The sequence below is a fragment of the Carassius auratus genome, chromosome 27, assembly GCF_003368295.1.
Source record: "Carassius auratus strain Wakin chromosome 27, ASM336829v1, whole genome shotgun sequence".
Taxonomy (NCBI): Eukaryota; Metazoa; Chordata; class Actinopteri; order Cypriniformes; family Cyprinidae; genus Carassius; species Carassius auratus.
In genome coordinates this window covers 19,338,353-19,355,454 of record NC_039269.1, presented here as the reverse complement: position 1 = coordinate 19,355,454, position 17,102 = coordinate 19,338,353, and the positions used below count along the sequence as shown (strand labels likewise).

General features: G+C 36.0%; 1 protein-coding gene across 1 annotated transcript in view; it reads left to right on the top strand.

Moving 5' to 3' along the window:
- The window catches only part of LOC113045770 (collagen alpha-1(XI) chain-like), a 66,720-nt gene that overhangs the window by 29,599 nt on the left and 20,019 nt on the right, over positions 1-17,102 (top strand). Inside the window, exons 16-41 of the mRNA XM_026206405.1 lie at positions 657-710; positions 1,249-1,302; positions 1,972-2,025; positions 2,778-2,831; positions 2,936-2,980; positions 4,857-4,910; positions 4,993-5,037; positions 6,051-6,104; positions 7,231-7,275; positions 7,796-7,849; positions 9,165-9,209; positions 9,428-9,481; positions 9,572-9,616; positions 10,349-10,402; positions 10,533-10,640; positions 10,984-11,037; positions 13,052-13,105; positions 13,270-13,314; positions 13,408-13,461; positions 13,555-13,599; positions 13,708-13,761; positions 14,319-14,372; positions 14,783-14,836; positions 14,940-15,047; positions 15,230-15,319; positions 16,989-17,042. Of these exons, the coding sequence (XP_026062190.1) occupies positions 657-710; positions 1,249-1,302; positions 1,972-2,025; positions 2,778-2,831; positions 2,936-2,980; positions 4,857-4,910; positions 4,993-5,037; positions 6,051-6,104; positions 7,231-7,275; positions 7,796-7,849; positions 9,165-9,209; positions 9,428-9,481; positions 9,572-9,616; positions 10,349-10,402; positions 10,533-10,640; positions 10,984-11,037; positions 13,052-13,105; positions 13,270-13,314; positions 13,408-13,461; positions 13,555-13,599; positions 13,708-13,761; positions 14,319-14,372; positions 14,783-14,836; positions 14,940-15,047; positions 15,230-15,319; positions 16,989-17,042 (1,485 nt within the window). The remainder of the gene's footprint in view (positions 1-656; positions 711-1,248; positions 1,303-1,971; positions 2,026-2,777; positions 2,832-2,935; positions 2,981-4,856; positions 4,911-4,992; positions 5,038-6,050; positions 6,105-7,230; positions 7,276-7,795; positions 7,850-9,164; positions 9,210-9,427; positions 9,482-9,571; positions 9,617-10,348; positions 10,403-10,532; positions 10,641-10,983; positions 11,038-13,051; positions 13,106-13,269; positions 13,315-13,407; positions 13,462-13,554; positions 13,600-13,707; positions 13,762-14,318; positions 14,373-14,782; positions 14,837-14,939; positions 15,048-15,229; positions 15,320-16,988; positions 17,043-17,102) is intronic.

Here is a 17,102-nt window from a genome sequence, read left to right as displayed (position 1 = left end):
ATGTGCTGCACATTTGATATTCACATAATCGGACTACTTTTCTACTCATTTAACATGTGAAGCCTGCAGAGTTGAGATAATTAGATGTATATTAAAAGCCATAGTTCTGTAATCTGGCTTTTCATTTTTGGGTGAACAGTCCCTTTAAAAGTGCATTGCATTCGAGTCAGTATTGTATTTAATGATTTGCATCATGCTTATAAGTGACCATCCTGAAAAAAATGCTGATTTCTAAAAATGCTGATTTTAAATGACAAAAAAAATAAATAAATCCTGTTACCTGTTGTAGATTAATTAATTGAATTAGGGTGTTACATCATGTTACGTGTGTTTTGCTCTGCCTCGGAGGTGCAGCTGCCATAAACTTTAACTAGCGTGCTGCTTTTCATGGTATAGCTTAAATGCAGTTAAATGTAAAATATGCTGAGGGGCTAAACACTCGTCCACAATAAAATAGCATTTTCTAATGTAAAAAACATGCGCTTCTACTCTAAGCAGAGAGAGTCTCAGTCAGCTATGGTGAGGAAGAACTATATTAGGCTTTATGTGTTACGTCATAAAAAGTAACGATTTAACAATTGCTTTTACCTTAATTTTTAACACTGCTTTGTCATTTAGCAGCACGCTTTCATTACAGAATTTTGTGTGTTTTTAAGGGACCAAGAGGACTTCAGGGCCCTACTGGACCACCTGGAAAAGCAGGCAAGAGGGTAAGAACAGGAAAAATCTACTCATGCTGTGAATTGGTAGTGTTTGATGTTGGCATGATATTGAAAAAGCAAAAAGGTGGCATACATAATACATCTGCGACACTGCTGCTGAAGTACTCAGGCAAACTGAAGCTGAAAGGCTCTACGCAAGAAGCCCACTGTTCACTCTCCAACCGCGCACCAGATTTTCCGTGAAACTGTCTGTGTCTATTAGCCTTGACCTTCATTTACCTGTTTGAGCTTAACTGAATGACATATGTCTGCCTGGATTCACATTCACATCTGCCCGGTTTAATGCCAAGCGTTTCTCAGATTCTCCTTTGACACAGTTTATTCACAGTTTTGTTATAAATGAGTCAAATTGCCACAATAACTCAATCCCCAAACGTGCTGTAGACTCAACACACCTTATTTAGGTTGTGTGTACTCGCCCGCTTCACGTCATCTCCTCTCTCACATTAATTCTGCAGTTGTTTAAAACATATGTTAAGCACATTAACCTGCAGAATCGGGCTGATGATGCGACCTGGTTTTACAGGGCCGAAATGGAGCCGACGGAGCCAGAGGAATTCCTGGAGAATCAGGAGCCAAGGTAAAATCACCTCTGACTGAAAACCTCCACTTAAAACCCAGTTAGCACTGATTGAGGTCTCAGAACTGCTTCTTTTGAATTGAAAACTGGGAGTGGGAGTGTTTGTTATTGTGTTTGGGTCATAGCATTACTGATTTTGAATTAATGAGTTTATCTATACTATCTATAATAATCATTTAAATTAAAGGTTGTTTTAACATTGATAATGTTGTGGGATTATAACAATAATTATCAGATTCATGTTTTGGTTTAATTTAGTAACAAGGAAATTATAAACAAAAGGAAACACTTATTTTAAGTTCCAATTCTCACTATTAACCATTAACTACGACGTTTGCCTCAATAAACTCCTAATTTGCTGCTCATTAATAGTTAATAAAGTTGTTTTTAAGTTTAGGTATTGGGTTAGATTATGGATTTTGAATAAGGTCGCACAGAATATGTGCTTTATAAGAACTAAAGTGTTACCAGACAAAAACATTGCTCTGATTATTTGCAGCTCAGGCCTAACTAAATTGCTGTAAGTGGCCATTTTATCCTCAGAAATGTATTGTTTTTGAGGAAAATACATGGACAGAAATAAGTAACAATAGATGCATAAAAGCAGGCATTTAATTTTTTACTTTGACAGCCCTATTTTTTATTCTCGTTGTAATTACCATCTAACAGGGGGACCGAGGATTTGATGGACTTCCTGGTCTTCCTGGTGAGAAAGGACACAGGGTAAGTGCTCAGCTATTCTCAAGAAAACACATACATAGCTTTCTTTCATTGTTGTAATACTTGAAATGAAAGCGAATTGTTCTAGACAGCAGAACGCACGCCTGACCACCACCCGTGAGAAAAAAAAAAAAAAGTATTTTTAATATTCAATTATCAAACTTCCAGCTTGTCTCGAACAGCGCTTTATGATTATGGGAACAATTCTTGCCTGGTTTCATTTTATTCCTCAGCAGCAGTTTTCCTACAGAAATCTCCTAATATTGCGCTAACTCGATTTGAAAAGCTTCTTGATGGCTCCTGCCAAGACCGAGTGCATTTTTATAATGTTCCATGTCTGCCGCTGTACGTTTTGTTTAGCGTTCTGACAGTCGTAGTGGCAGGAGAAGTTGACCTCATTATAATGGCACTGGGGGTTGTTTGGCGTGCTTGCGTTCCTCTGGCAAACGAAAGCTGCCCTCGCTAGGCACAGCAGAGTGTGGCTTGCTTGGCCTGGGCTAGTATAGTGAAAGAGGCCCGCAGATCACAGGGAGCTGTGTATATTTCCAGCCAAAGTGCTGTCCTCCTAATCCTGCCCTGGGTAATTACAGGCCCCGTTATGTTATAGCCTCTTCTTATAGGGATGCAGTTTTATAAATAGTGGTCATGGGCCCTAAAAATGCATGTAGCCAAAAGCAGGCAGGCAGGCAGGGACAGTAATAATACATTTACTCTTTTTCTCCCTCTGTCATTTAATCTTTTTCGTTTTCTTTTAGGGTGAGGCAGGTCCTATTGGCCCACCAGGCCCTCCAGGAGAGGATGGACCGAGGGTGTGTTTGTCCAAATGACTCATTAATTTCTTGTTCTGATTCATTTGTACTTGCATATGTGTATGCAGACATGTTGGCAAGTGTGTTTGTGCTGTTTTCTGCAGGGCGAGGATGGAGAGATTGGACAGAGAGGAATGCCAGGAGAAAGTGTAAGCATCTCTATTTACATTTTGTATTCTCTTGTCATGTTTTCCCTTGAAATATTTTTACGTGAACTGTTCAAAGCTCAGTAGAAATAGTTTGAAGCCTCAACCGTCTTTTGGATCATGGAAATATGAAAATATGAAATATGACTGCTTTCCAGTATGATGAAGTAATTTCTCTCTGAAGTCAGTTTGACTCAGACAAAAGATTAAAAAAAAAAAAAAAAGAATAAAAAAGAATCCTAAATATGCTAACATGTTATGTTTTTATCTAAAGTGACATTAATATTAATAGATTTTTGTATTATTATTACTTTTTATCCAGAAAGAATCCTGGAGAAAAAAAAAAAAAAAAACATATCACAGTTTCCACAAAAATATCAATTAATAAAATTGTTTTCAACTTTAATTTATGATAAAAAAAATTTTTTAGCACCAAATCAGCATACTAGAATGATTTCTAGTGTTTACTGTATTTTGATCAAATAAATGCAGCTTTAGTAAGCATAAGAGATTTCTTTAAAAAAAAAAAAAAAGGAGCTCCAAATTTTTGAACAATTGTGTATTTTTAAATTATGAAATGTCTAAGACCACAAGTAATGTGACCTTTTCATGTAAGGTATGTATTAGCGAGTTTTGTATATAGCCCAATTATGAAAAGTGAAGAATCAAGTTAAAAAAGGTAGGCATGTTTCTGAGTTACTCAAATGTGCCTCGGGGCTCTCAGGACAGAACGTGAGGGTTATTAACTTCACTTCATGCCTAAAAGACCATGACTGCCCACTATAATCACTCTTCACGGCCCACCCTGCTCTTTCTACCTCAAATCTCACTATTTGTTGCTCATTGAGGCAATGGCTCTGTATAGGAAAGGAGCACTGCAGTTTTTATTTTTATTTTCTCCAGCTCTCTTTCGTTCTCTGTTTCTCACGACACATTAATAGTCTCAAATATTTTTCTCGCTCTTTGACTAAATACTCCATCAGCAGAGATCTAACAAATAACAGAATCAGCCCTGGAGATGTGGAACCTAATTGGATTGAGTCCGACAGTTGATGGAGCGAACCTCTGGGTCTACAGCAAAAACCCAGAGTACCTTTGTATTACGTTGATATTTCTAAATCATTTTGAATGAATTATTTAATAAAAAACATATTCAGGTTGTCCTTTCTTAAACTTTGTATTCTGTGTTGACTGTTCCTTTAAGATAATGTTTAATACGCCTGTCTGAGATGATCCAAACACAGTATGCAGATCTTACTGAAGCTTTAGTCTAGATCATACTGTTGAAAAATGTGCCTGCTATACAATGTAACTACGGGGGTCCACCAATTATTCAAACTTATTAGTGAATAAATTACATTTGCATTAAACAAATGTATAATATTGAGATATTGAACTTCAACAAATTCAAATTGAACATTTTTTTTTTACTTTCCACTTTAATTTAATTTAAAATTTAAATGTACAATTATTTGAATCATCAATAGTGATAATATTATAATGATATTGTGATTTTTCCTGCCATGAATCATCACAAGAGGGGGTTAATATTGATATTAATGTTAATGTTAGTTTTTTTTTTTTTATATCAATTTTAATATAATATTGTTATATATAATGCAACATTTACTTTCAGCCCACTGCCCTCAGTGAAGTTTGTTTAATTGGCTCTTTATAGTAGAATGTTTGGCCAAATCTCTTAAAGAAGTATACATAAATATGGTTCTTGTCGTAAGTCAAAATATAACACATATGTAAAAGGTGTCTATTATTCATATCTCTGTCCACCGAGGGATCTTTTGGCTTGAAGACCACTTGTGGTCAGTATAATGGTCTACTTAATTCTCATGATGACATGCCTCTTTTATTGATTTCCCAGGGTCCAAGAGGACTGCTGGGTCCCAGAGGTTCTGCTGGGACCCCTGGACAGCGTGTATGTACCACACTTGCTTAATTACAACTGTACAAACAGCAGGAAATTCACAGCTAAACACTTCTGATTTATACACATGCAGGGTCTTGCTGGATTGGATGGACCACCTGGCCCTAAAGGAAATATGGTAAGGACTTTCTCTCCCCTGCTTTAGTAGAGTACCTTTCACAGATGAGATACCTCATGAAGGGGGTCTTTTGCTGACAACCTCTGACCTCTGTGAAACATATTTGTTGTCCCAACTCCCAAGCGAAGGTCTTATCTAAATAAGGCTATTAGATGAGAGAAGCGCTGTAGGCCTGGCAGGAGAGAGCTGATGTCACTGTTACTGTGGCAGCAGGGGGGTGATCTTTGACCTGGAAGCGCTGAAATTTAGAAGGCATGAGGTCTGCCACTAAAATATGCAAGACGGGACGTGTAGGGTTCTTGTAGGCATACAATGTTTTTACCTTGATCCTATTCATTTCTTATTCATGTGTTGACTAACTGTGGTCTGTGAAGAATTTCAAATTGAAATTGAAAAATGAATGATAAAAAAAAAAATCATCATAAAACAAAATGTTAAAAAATAAAACTAAAAGGAAGAACCAAAAATGAATTAACTAAAAAACGATCTTAACAGTGACTCATTGTGTTTTCATTAATGTCTCACTTCAATAATGTTGATTAAAGTTATACATCATAACTTATTAGCTGGCAAATAAACTCAAAAAGGTTCATTAAAGACTCACTGGAGTTCATTAAAATAAATAAATATATTTATATAAATATGAAATTATGTATATATATTTTCCATTCACTCAAGGTCTCACTCTAACCGCCCTTCGTAAGCATTTTTATATAACATATATAAAATGCGTACCCATCTCTATGTCTCTTCCTCTTTGCCAGTGGTTTAAAGCTGCTATAATAGATTTTATTACAGTAGGCTGTGCGATTCAGGAAGCACGGCCAATGGAAAAAAGATGGATTTGCAATTTTCACATGTCTGTTGTTTAACATGTAGAGTATTTTTGGAGTTTGAGGTATTGGGACTGTTATTCATATCTTTATAAAATGTCATAGGCTCCCTGGAGCAGTGAAGCGTAGGAATAATACTAGTGTTGTGTACTAAAGGGCTTTTGTTAAATGTTCTAACAGGGTCCTCAAGGAGAGCCTGGACCTCCTGGGCAACAGGGGAACACCGGTCCGCATGTAGGTATCAGTCAAATGATCACTGTCAGTCTGCTCTCTCTTTCTCTCTCTCTCACACACACACACACACACACACACACACACACAGACACAACAAGATTGTGTTTTTCTAATTGAGAAGCTTTAACTTGCCAATTTCCATGACGTTTTTGTGGCCTTAAGTCTTTGTCTATTAGCTTTGAAGCAATCTATACACTACTGAACTCCTAAAAGTTGACAAAAACAATATTTTGTTGATATACTATATATACACTACTATTCAAAAAAGTCAGTAAAAGGACAGTTTCTTTAAAAGAAATGAATGCATTTATTTAGCCATTTCAAATAAATGTTCTTTTAAACCCTCTATTCATAAAAAAAAAAATACACTTAACTATTATGCAACAACTTTTTTCAACACTGATAATAATACATGTTTCTCAAGCAGCATATCAGCATATTAGAATGATTTCTAAAGTGTCATGAGACACTGAAAACTGGAGTAATGGCTGCTGAAAATCCAGCTTTGCATCACTGGAATTTGAAAATATATTCAAATAGAAAACAGTACTTTTGAAGGCTAAAAATAATTAGCATTATACTGTTTTAGCATATTTTTTTATCAAATAACTTTGAACAGTAGTGTAAATAAGCCAAAAAGATAGATGATTCATGTTCATGTACTGCAAAGAATTTCGTCCAATCAGACGCTTTCCAGATTGAGAAAGCCCCTCCCCCAGTACCACCCACAACTGACTAGCAATTAGCAAATCATGTTTATGACTGTGACATACATTTGCTATAGCTTTTTGGTTAGTTTAAAAGAAAAAGGGAACCCACGCCTCTAATATCTCCCACACAAACCTCCTATTTTAATTGGAAATATCTAAATTTATGGCATGCTCTTTTATGCATTTTCTGTTGCATTCAGTTAAAGGTGGAGCTTATTTAACTGTCATGACAGAAAAGGTAATGAGGAAAGAGAAAACTTGTATATTCACACAAGAATAAAGTATCCTGTTCGACATTCTTTCTCAGATTTGACTGAGAAGTGCTCACACAGCTTTTTCCAATATAAACTTTACTATCAGATTTCCCCTGAAGAGCCCATCTTGTACTGTCTGACTTCTGAAATCTTGTCTTGCAGGGTCTGCCTGGACCTCAAGGCCCGATCGGTCCACCTGGAGAGAAAGTGAGTTTGCCCCGGCAGCCATCATCTTTGTTATTACAGACGGCGTTTTTCTGCCCTAACCCTGTAAACGATTCAACAGACTCCTAGGTTTCCAGGCTGTAGGTTGCTAGCAGATCAATGCTGACTAGAGGAAAACCACACACACACACACATCAAGACTCGCTAATGTTTTGACAAGCAGGAGATATGCTTACACACATAACTGCCATTGGTCGGTCTCTCAGACAAGCGTTTTCTCAGGGCTCCTGGAAGTAGACCAGAGAGTCTGAAATGTGACTCCAGAAGTGGTGGAGTGTTTCCAGACGTACCATATGATTAGATCTCTTCTTTACCAAGAGGAAAAAGATGATGATGAAGTGCTTTAGGATTGAACTGCTTTTAAAAGTTGCCCAGCGAATCACTTGGGCACACCAGTAATTGTGTGTGTTTTTCCTCGCTCTTCTCTTTCTTCCTTCTTTTCTCACTTATCCTCTCTCTTTCTCTCTCTCTCTCTCTCTCTCTCTCTCTCTCTCTCTTATAGGGTCCCAATGGGAAACAGGGGCTCCATGGACTGGCTGGTGCTGATGGGCCTCCCGTAAGTGGATTTTTCTGTATTTCATATTCTCCCCTCCCCTAAATCTCCATGTTTATATCAGAAATTCTTTGCATCATCAGACGTCATTATCCAGTAACCTGCTAGGTGATATTCCTGGTATGAAGGGAATACATTTTACATAGTATAATTAAGAATTAAAGTGGCGGGTGCCTTTCAATCCAGGAGTTGAAATTTGAATGACAGGAAGTGGAATTTACTGAATTGCAGTTCAAAGAAATTAAACACAGACAGGACAGAGGACTTTCATTAATCCAAAATGAGCAAAAACAGAAACCTTCTTTGATTTTTTTCTTTTAGCCAGTTTTATATGGATTGACTCCATTTTTAAGCATTCTGCCAAATGAAACTGCCGATGAAATTCCACTGGTCCATAAAATTATGCATTTATTTAAATATATAGTATTTCTTTATCATATTACTTATATCAGTAACCAACATAACTAAATATCTAATATTTATATAATTAAAATTTAAATTGTATGAATTATTTTTTGAAAAGTATTTATTTTAGGAAGACAAAATATTATATTGTATATATTGTATTGAATATCTATGTTTATGTATTTTAATTGCATTTATTATAATGTTATTGAAATGGGAGTTTATGTCACAAATAATAATATACATTATCGTTTAAAAGTTTGGGGTCTGTACATTTTTTAAAATAAATATTTTCTTTAGCTACTCATAAATCCACCTTTATTTGATTAAAATATAGTAAACACTATAAAATTAAATACAATATAAAATATATTTTTTTTCTATTTAAATATATTTTTTTAAATATTATATAATATATTTCTGCTATGGCCATTACCCCAGTCTTCAGTATCACATGATCCTTCAGAAATTCAGATTTGCTGCTCAAGAAACGTTATTATTATTTTATTACAGTATAAATGTATTTACTGTCTCATTTGGTTAGTTTAATCATGTTGATGAATTTATTAACTTGCTGAATAAAAGTAAAAATAAAAAAAATGTATTTATTTATTTTTACTTTCACGTTACAATTTTTGTATTATTCGTTATTATTCTAATTATTATTATTAATATTATTAATGTTTTTTTTTTTTTTTGGCTATCTGAATTCCAATACTAAGTGGTGTACAACCCCTAAAATGTTATTCTTACAAAAAAAGACTATTACACTGGAATAATCTCAACACTGGCGTTTGTAATACTCTGAATACTCTAAATGAATGTAAATCCACAAGACCATACCCAGCTGTATTTTCCTCATGTTACTTTTCAACTTTCAATGAACATGCTTTTGTTTATAATATTTGCACAGGGTCATCCTGGGAAGGAGGGTTCTCCTGGGGAGAAAGGAGCAGCTGTGAGTGTATTTTTAGTTTGTCTCGAAACGAAGTTTTAGTTATTGACCACATTTCAAGTACAAAGCCACTAAACACCTGTAAGGCAGCTGTCTAAAAGTTCAGTATTGAAATTAAAGCCATTTCTCTGTCTGTGATTACACTTTAGATGTTTAAAACCTAATTCCCCTCTATTACTCCTGACTGATTCAGTGTTATTACATTTACTCATTTCCTATAGGGCCACCCAGGTCCCCAGGGGTCCATTGGCTATCCCGGTCCCCGAGGCGTGAAGGTAAACAGCCTTGGTTCTCTTCATCTCACTGGTTCTTTATTATATGCTTTTATACTATTAGAGCCTCTTTTCATTGTTCTGGTCATTTAGGGTGCAGAGGGTGTTCGTGGCTTGAAAGGAGGAAAAGGAGAAAAGGTAAGCAAATTACCCGTCCCCTGTCTAACCATTGCTGAGCTCTTGGGTCAGCCTCTAAAATTAGGCACACAGATGACAGGTCAGCAGCTAAAAGTGGAAGGCCATTTCAGGGACTATTTGCACCAAAATGGCTTTAGTCAGGTGTTATGATTGTGTGCTGTAAACCAAAGCCATACAACTGGATGTCAGTAGAGATTTATAAGCAGAAAAAAATGATAGAAGAATTGTAATCTGTAATAATTGTTTTGTAAGTAATCTGCTTCAGGCTGCATCCTCTGCAGTGGCCACCAGGTGTCAGTGTTTCATTCATACAATAGCCAACAGTTTTGTTTCTAAAATGTATCGTTATTGGTATGAAATATTAAGTCTCAAGCTTAACATTTAAAATTCAAGAACTCTTTTATAGTTTGTTAAATAAACATTCAATCGTAGATATGACTTAATTTCTCAGACTGAACTAGTTTGAGCCAGCAGTTTACTCTATGGCCACAAGATGCCAGTATTTAGCCATTACGTTGTTATGGAGTGTTTTGAATTATATGCAAATTTTTTATAGTTTGTTCAGTATTTTTAGTTTTTTTTTTTTACTTTGGAATTTTGAAAAGTTATGACAATATTAATGAAAATCGTTTTTGTTCTCACATTCATTTATTCATTTGTTTATTAACATAAGTTTTACATAAACATAACATAAACATTTTACCAAAATAAATGATCTGAGTTTGATTTCAGGGAGAAGATGGTTTTCCTGGGTTCAAGGGTGACATGGGACTCAAGGGTGATAAGGTGAGTAACTAACACGTATAGTTACATTCAATTTCAATTATCTCTTATAAACACTTATTTGTTATTTATTTAAGGTGAGGTTTCACTATTCAGTCTAATATGAAGTTTGTGCATTGTTGCTGGTGTTCAGGGAGAGGTGGGCGTGTTGGGCCCCAGAGGAGAAGACGGACCAGAGGGGCCGAAAGGTAAAGCAGGCCCCACTGGAGAGGCTGGTCCCCTGGGCATGGCAGGAGAGAAGGTCAGTTTGAAGCTCATTATGTTCAATATAATGGCAAAGTACTTGAAATGACCAGCCCTGGAAAAACCAACACTAGGGTTTTCGGGGCACTTAAGTTTCTGTCAGGGATTATTAATACATGCGTGAATTAAAACGTAAAATGACACCGAACTCATAATCATAAATGGATTCTGAGTGCCAGTTTTAAATGTCAGCCAAATACTCCATTACAGCTCCCATATGCTTTTACAGTTTACGGAGGGTGGTTAAATGCTTTATTGTGACTGTATAGCGCCGGATGATTATTTAAAGAAATCAAAATGGCAATGTGCTGAGTCTGTACTTTTTTCTTTTTGTGTTTTAGGGAAAACTTGGTGTTCCAGGTTTGCCTGGCTACCCGGGAAGACAAGGTCCTAAGGTAAGTACTGAGATGTTTTCCTCTATTTCTATTTAATTTTTCATATTAATTAATTTTTAATTACATTTTTTTATTTTTTTATTTTATTTATTATTTCAAAGCATCTCTAGGATTATTGTCTGTAGATTCAAATAAAACTTTAAAGTCATCATGTCTCTTAAACAGTGCCACTGTCCCTACTGCTTTATTTATATTTCGCCGAGCACCGCTTTTGACACGCAAGGCCTGCTGTTCTCTGATAGCCTGTGTTAACAGGATAGTTAATAGGATAAACTCATTCTCCATGACGCTGACTGCTTTATCTCTTGGCCACCCAGCATGCAATAAGTACAGGTTTGTGAACAGCTCAAGACTGTTGCAGACACAGTTTGTGATGTTTGTCAGCTTATTCATTCAGTTCAGGCTGCTGACTCCATCAAAACAAGCATTTGATTCAGTGTAGGGCTGGTCCACTCAAATAGCTTGAACCCCCCGCTATTTATTCATTGAGTTTTACTTTGGAAGTTTTCTTCTGAAATGGATCCTGCTTTGCTTGAATAGCAAGTGGTGCAAAGTGACACTGAAGTAGTCTACATCCTGCTTTGTCAGCTATTTCAGCTCTGGGTTTACAGTTGATGTTAGGCCTGTTCAGGGAGTGTCTGAGCGTGGAATGAAGAGTGGAATTATGTGATGATGATTATTAATATTATAATTATTATTTTTATTATTTCCTATGGAGTGAGGGTTTTGTTTTGCTTTGTTTTTATTTGCTTTACTTTTTGTTGTTTTTTTTTGTTTTTTGTTTTTTGTTTTTTGAGTTCCAGGGACATTGCTCATTAATGGGTATTTTTTATCAATATTCTTGATATTAATATTTCATTATTTTCCTCTCATTTAACCTATAACTTACTACTTATTTTTATTATTATTATTATTATTATTACTACTAGATTATTTGCCATAATCTATTACACACTTAAGGTTATTTTTAAAACGCTAATAATTTCATAGTATTGTTAAATGTAATCAAAAAATAATAATCAAATTTCAAATTTAATACCCATTTTTCATACTGTAAATTCTGTTATAATATAAGTAGAATGTAAAATGTTATAAATGTAAGTAGAATTTAAAACAATAGATTTTAGTTTTAATTTTTTTTTTTATTTATACATTTTGATATTTTTATATACTTATTTAGACACTGTTGAAGGGTTTAACACCAAAACGTTTTGCAATTGGCTATTTTTAATGCTTTTAATGGTGCATAATATGAAAATAATAAGTGGCTTATTGTGCTTCCAACAAAAGCACAATATGTTAATGGTTTAATGTTAGTGTTTTAATGACACATTCAATTTCTCCAACTGCAGTCTGTGTGTGTGTGTGTGTGTGTATGTGTATGTGTGAGAGAGAGAGAGAGAGATTCAAAATGAGATATTAGACATTTTAAATAAGGTATCAGTTGTAAAAGGTAAAAATCAGAGCGGAGCTGGAGCGTTGCGTTTAGTGTTCACTTTCAGCGATGATGGGAAATCGCTGTCGACCTTCTCTAATCACTTCCTCTGGTTCAGTCAAACTGCAGTGTTCCTTTTTCTGTGTGTGTGTGTGTGTGTGTGTGTGTGTGTGTGTTTGTCTGTTTTATTTGCTCCATTATCCTGTGCAGGCGACCATCCCATGGAGTAAATTACTGATGCGTATCCATTGTGCACAGACCGCTTCCCCTTCTTTGCCTGCCAAAATAATTCGACCTTCAATTTCATCGCCTGTCCTTGTGCTAACAAGCACACACCGCTCATGTTTATCAGCTCCAATAGCTTGCCCTCTGAGTATCACCCACATAACATTAGCATTAGCAGTAACCATGTTGAATTATTCTTCAAGGACACCCTCTCTCTGTCAACACAGCTTCACTTTTGCTCAAAAATGCATGTTTTAAAGGATATTGGATACTTTTAAAGTGAGCATATCATTTACATGGTATCATTGAAGACTGCTCCCCTCAGTGTGTCTAATAATCTGTCTACATCTACAGGGCTCCACTGGTTTCGTTGGATTCCCTGGAGCCAATGGTGAGAAGGGAGCAAGGGTATGTATGAGGCCCCTTTGACTTCACTCAAATATTAGATTTTTTTACAAGCTACACTATAGCCTGAAGAAGCCATTTCTATCACATCTCTCTGGTTCTGATTGCAAACATCTACTAAAGCTTAGTAATTGTAATGATAAGATTGTAATTGTTTTGTTTTTTAGGGTATTGCTGGTAAAGCAGGTCCACGAGGACAAAGAGGACCAACGGTATGTCAAGCTTGAAAATTTTAAGTAGAACACTTTTTTTCCCACATACGCTAGTGATGCACAAGGCATATCACTAATAACTCTTGTCCTCAGGGTCCCCGTGGTGGAAGAGGTGCCAGAGGTCCAACAGGGAAACCTGGAGCAAAGGTCAGGCTTCATCAGTCCAGATTCAGCTGAACTTAATTAGTTATTGGTATTTGTGAATGCTTAAAAATGCATCTTAAAATTGTCTTTATTTAGGGTACAGCAGGGAATGATGGACCAGCTGGTGGCCCTGGAGAGAGAGTGAGTGATTATTGAATTAGTTCTACCTTTCAGCTGCATTTGTCAACTTTCCAGATCAAAACCTTTTGCATTACCTTTCCCTTACATGTTACTTTCTTTCTGTTTTAGGGACTCCAAGGACCTCAGGGCCCCGTTGGATTAACAGGCCCTAAAGGACCTCCTGTATGTGGTTTTATCCATTTTAAATACTTAAATACATTTATAAAGGAGAGAAAAGTCAAAAATGAGAGAAAAGGAAATAATTACTTTTAAAAATGACTTTTAATGTCTCATAAATTCTACTTTTTAACTTAATTTTACTTTTTAGTCTACTTTATACCTATTTATAGTTTTATTCAAAATTAAAGGAACTCAAAATGATGAAACCCTAGGTATAGATTCATTATTTGTCATAATTGTGACCTAATTATTAACTATAATTCAAAATTATGACACAAAAAGTTTTGATTTGTCATGTCACAATTGTTTATTTTATTTTATGTAATAATTTCTGTTTTTTATGTATTTTGATTTTGATTTGTGAAAGCATTTTAGTTTTTCCTTATGTGTCTGAAATTGGCTTTCATACATCAGACTTACTTTAATATAGCTCAAATAATAGGTCTAGCTGCAACTATTAAATCACAAAACCCAAAATAATAAGCCTCAAGTCTACAAGTCTATTAAATAATAATTACGTAAATATGACTGAATCACTATTAATTATGTAATTCTCTCAGGGGCCTCCTGGAAAGGATGGATTGCCGGGTCACCCTGGACAGCGAGGAGAGACTGTGAGTATCAGTTTGTCTTCATAAGTGTTTTCTGTCTCTTGAGTAAAGAGGAATAAATGTTGTGGACAGTGTTTATATGGTGTATTACCTTTTAGCTGCCGACTAAACTGCTCTTGGCAGGACTATCTTTCTGTTTCTAATCAAGAGCGTCCGACAGATGGAGTGCTGAAAGGAGAAACTCATTTTATCTTAAAAGACTCCCCTTTGTTTGTTTTTTTTGACACTTGACTTTATATGATTTAAGTGAAAAAAGTGGATGTAACAATAATAAGTGGTGCTGACATTTCTGAGGCTTGATTTGTACAGTTTAGTGATTTTTACATAGTTTCCATCAGGTTTTCCTTTTCTCCGAGTTTGCTTCCAGAAATGTGATAACTATGCCCACAATGACTATACTTGTGCTCAAACAGGGTTTCCAAGGAAAGACTGGACCTCCTGGACCTGGAGGTGTTGTTGGCCCACAGGTGAGCTATAGAAGTTGCTGTTATATGAGTAGAAAAAAAATGAATAAATAAAAACCTGCTGTTAGACAGAAGTTAAATGAAAAACCCTGTTTGAATTTGAAAGGGCTCTACTGGAGAAACTGGACCTGTTGGAGAGAGAGGACATCCTGGATCACCAGGACCCCCTGGAGAGCAGGGTCTTCCCGGAGCTGCTGGCAAAGAAGGTGGAAAGGTACAGTGTGCTAAACATGCTCACTTTAGATCACTCAAGGGGAATGACTGGGGAAAAAATTCTGTAATGTTCAGTCCAATTTCACAATGTGTAGGTGGATGGTAAGGCCTACAAATAAGCAGCTGTGGAGCTCGGTGGTTTTAAGTTCGAAGACTAAATTCTCATCGTCTCTCTCCTTGAAGGGTGATCCAGGTCCTCATGGCATTTCTGGGAAACCTGGCCCTGCTGGACTTAAAGGGTTCCCAGGCCAAAGGGGCATTCCTGGCACAGCGGTAAGAACAAACGAGTTAATGTTGTGTGCCCCACCAAATGGTCATTAGCTGCTTAACCGCCTGCTGTTCATGCAAATGCTCACGCTGGATGCATGCCTCAGGAGAGGGTACAGTCCTAACTATGAGACTGAGGCTCATGGAGATTAACTGACATATTTAACATGCATTTAGACATTTAGCAAGCTTTTTGAAATGCGTCTGTAACCCTGCAGAGAAATTCCAGTGTAGTGTATGGCAATACAACCAAGGATATACAAATACGCAATTTTGATTTATATTGACTTTAATGTTCAAAAGTCCATGATTTACTGCATAGAAACTTGTGTGCACCAACATAATCTTGTTGGAGATTCATTTTAAGAAAAATAGATCAGATTTTACAGTCTCACAGCTGTATACTTTATTAATGATTAGTTTATTAGTTCTAATTTAAGTGTGGCATTATTTACAAACATAAGTTATTTAATTGTCATCAGAGGTTCATAAGATCATTTAGAAAGGGTAAGAAAATGATTAATAATCTATTTAAATGGAATTTTATACATATTATTTAGACATATAGTAATAATGTGTTAATAAATGCTGTATTAACACGTATTCGTACTGTACTTAATGATTAATTTAGGTAATTATAAAACCTTGAGTAGTTGTCAGTTAACTGTTTGTGGGAGCCAGTCTAAAGTGAGGACTAGATCTAAATGATCGTAGGAACCACTGACCACTCCTAAATAACCGGTTTCTTAATAGTGTAATACTTAATTTTGAAATGATATATTGATCATTAATAAATTATGAAAACACAAATATGAAACACATTTTAGATATGCTCATAAATCAAGAACAAAGCATTTATAGCTGTATTTATAAACTGCTTACTGACTATTAATGTAGGGACAATGCTTAATAAATGATGATTTGACTATTTAATGCTGAACTAATGGTTCATAGAGAGAGGTTATTATAAAGTTGTACCAAATAAATGCTAACATGTATCTCGTGAAATGCCTGACTTTAAGTACGTTTCAAAGATGCAGTTTGACACATTTATTGTCCCTCTGATGTGGAACTCCGTGGGCTTGTAAATGACTTTGTACATAACAAACTGCCACAGTCGGCCAACTCAAAGCAGGCATATGTCACAGGGACTTGGAAATGTCTCTACTAGTTTTTCTTCATTAGGAGTATTTAAAACTGTGGGACTGAATATAATCAAAAATGGTTTTGTTTCTAGTTTAAGAAACAGCATCTGCCTTCTTGATGAACGTCAGCCTCCACTAGTTATCTCTTTCATGAATCAGTTGCTGCTGAAAGTCACATTTGAAACACAAAGCCAGTATGATTTCAATAAACAGCAGTTGATTTTGCTGTTTTGATGTTTACTTTTAGCTGGCTCATATGTTTTTCATGACTCAGATGGGAGGAGAGTGACGTGTCCTTGGCGTCACATGTCAATGCATTGCCAGCACTTGTTTCTGATGTAGGAAATAGAGGTTTTGCCAGTTGTATAAACACCCTGGGCTGTATTTCCAGGAGACATATAGTACAAACAGCTGCCAAACACTGGCACAAACAAATGCAAGCGCACGCAGAGTTTCAGATGCCACTTTGACAGATTCTGAAGCACAGCTCTCATTAGAGAATTAAACCGCTCTCTCTCCTTCTCATACAGGGTCCATCTGGTCTGAAGGGAGGCGAGGGTCCACAGGGTCCGCCCGGTCCTATTGTAAGTACCTGTGTTACCATGGAAACTCTGTCGCTGCGAACGATCAATCTGCAAGCTTCG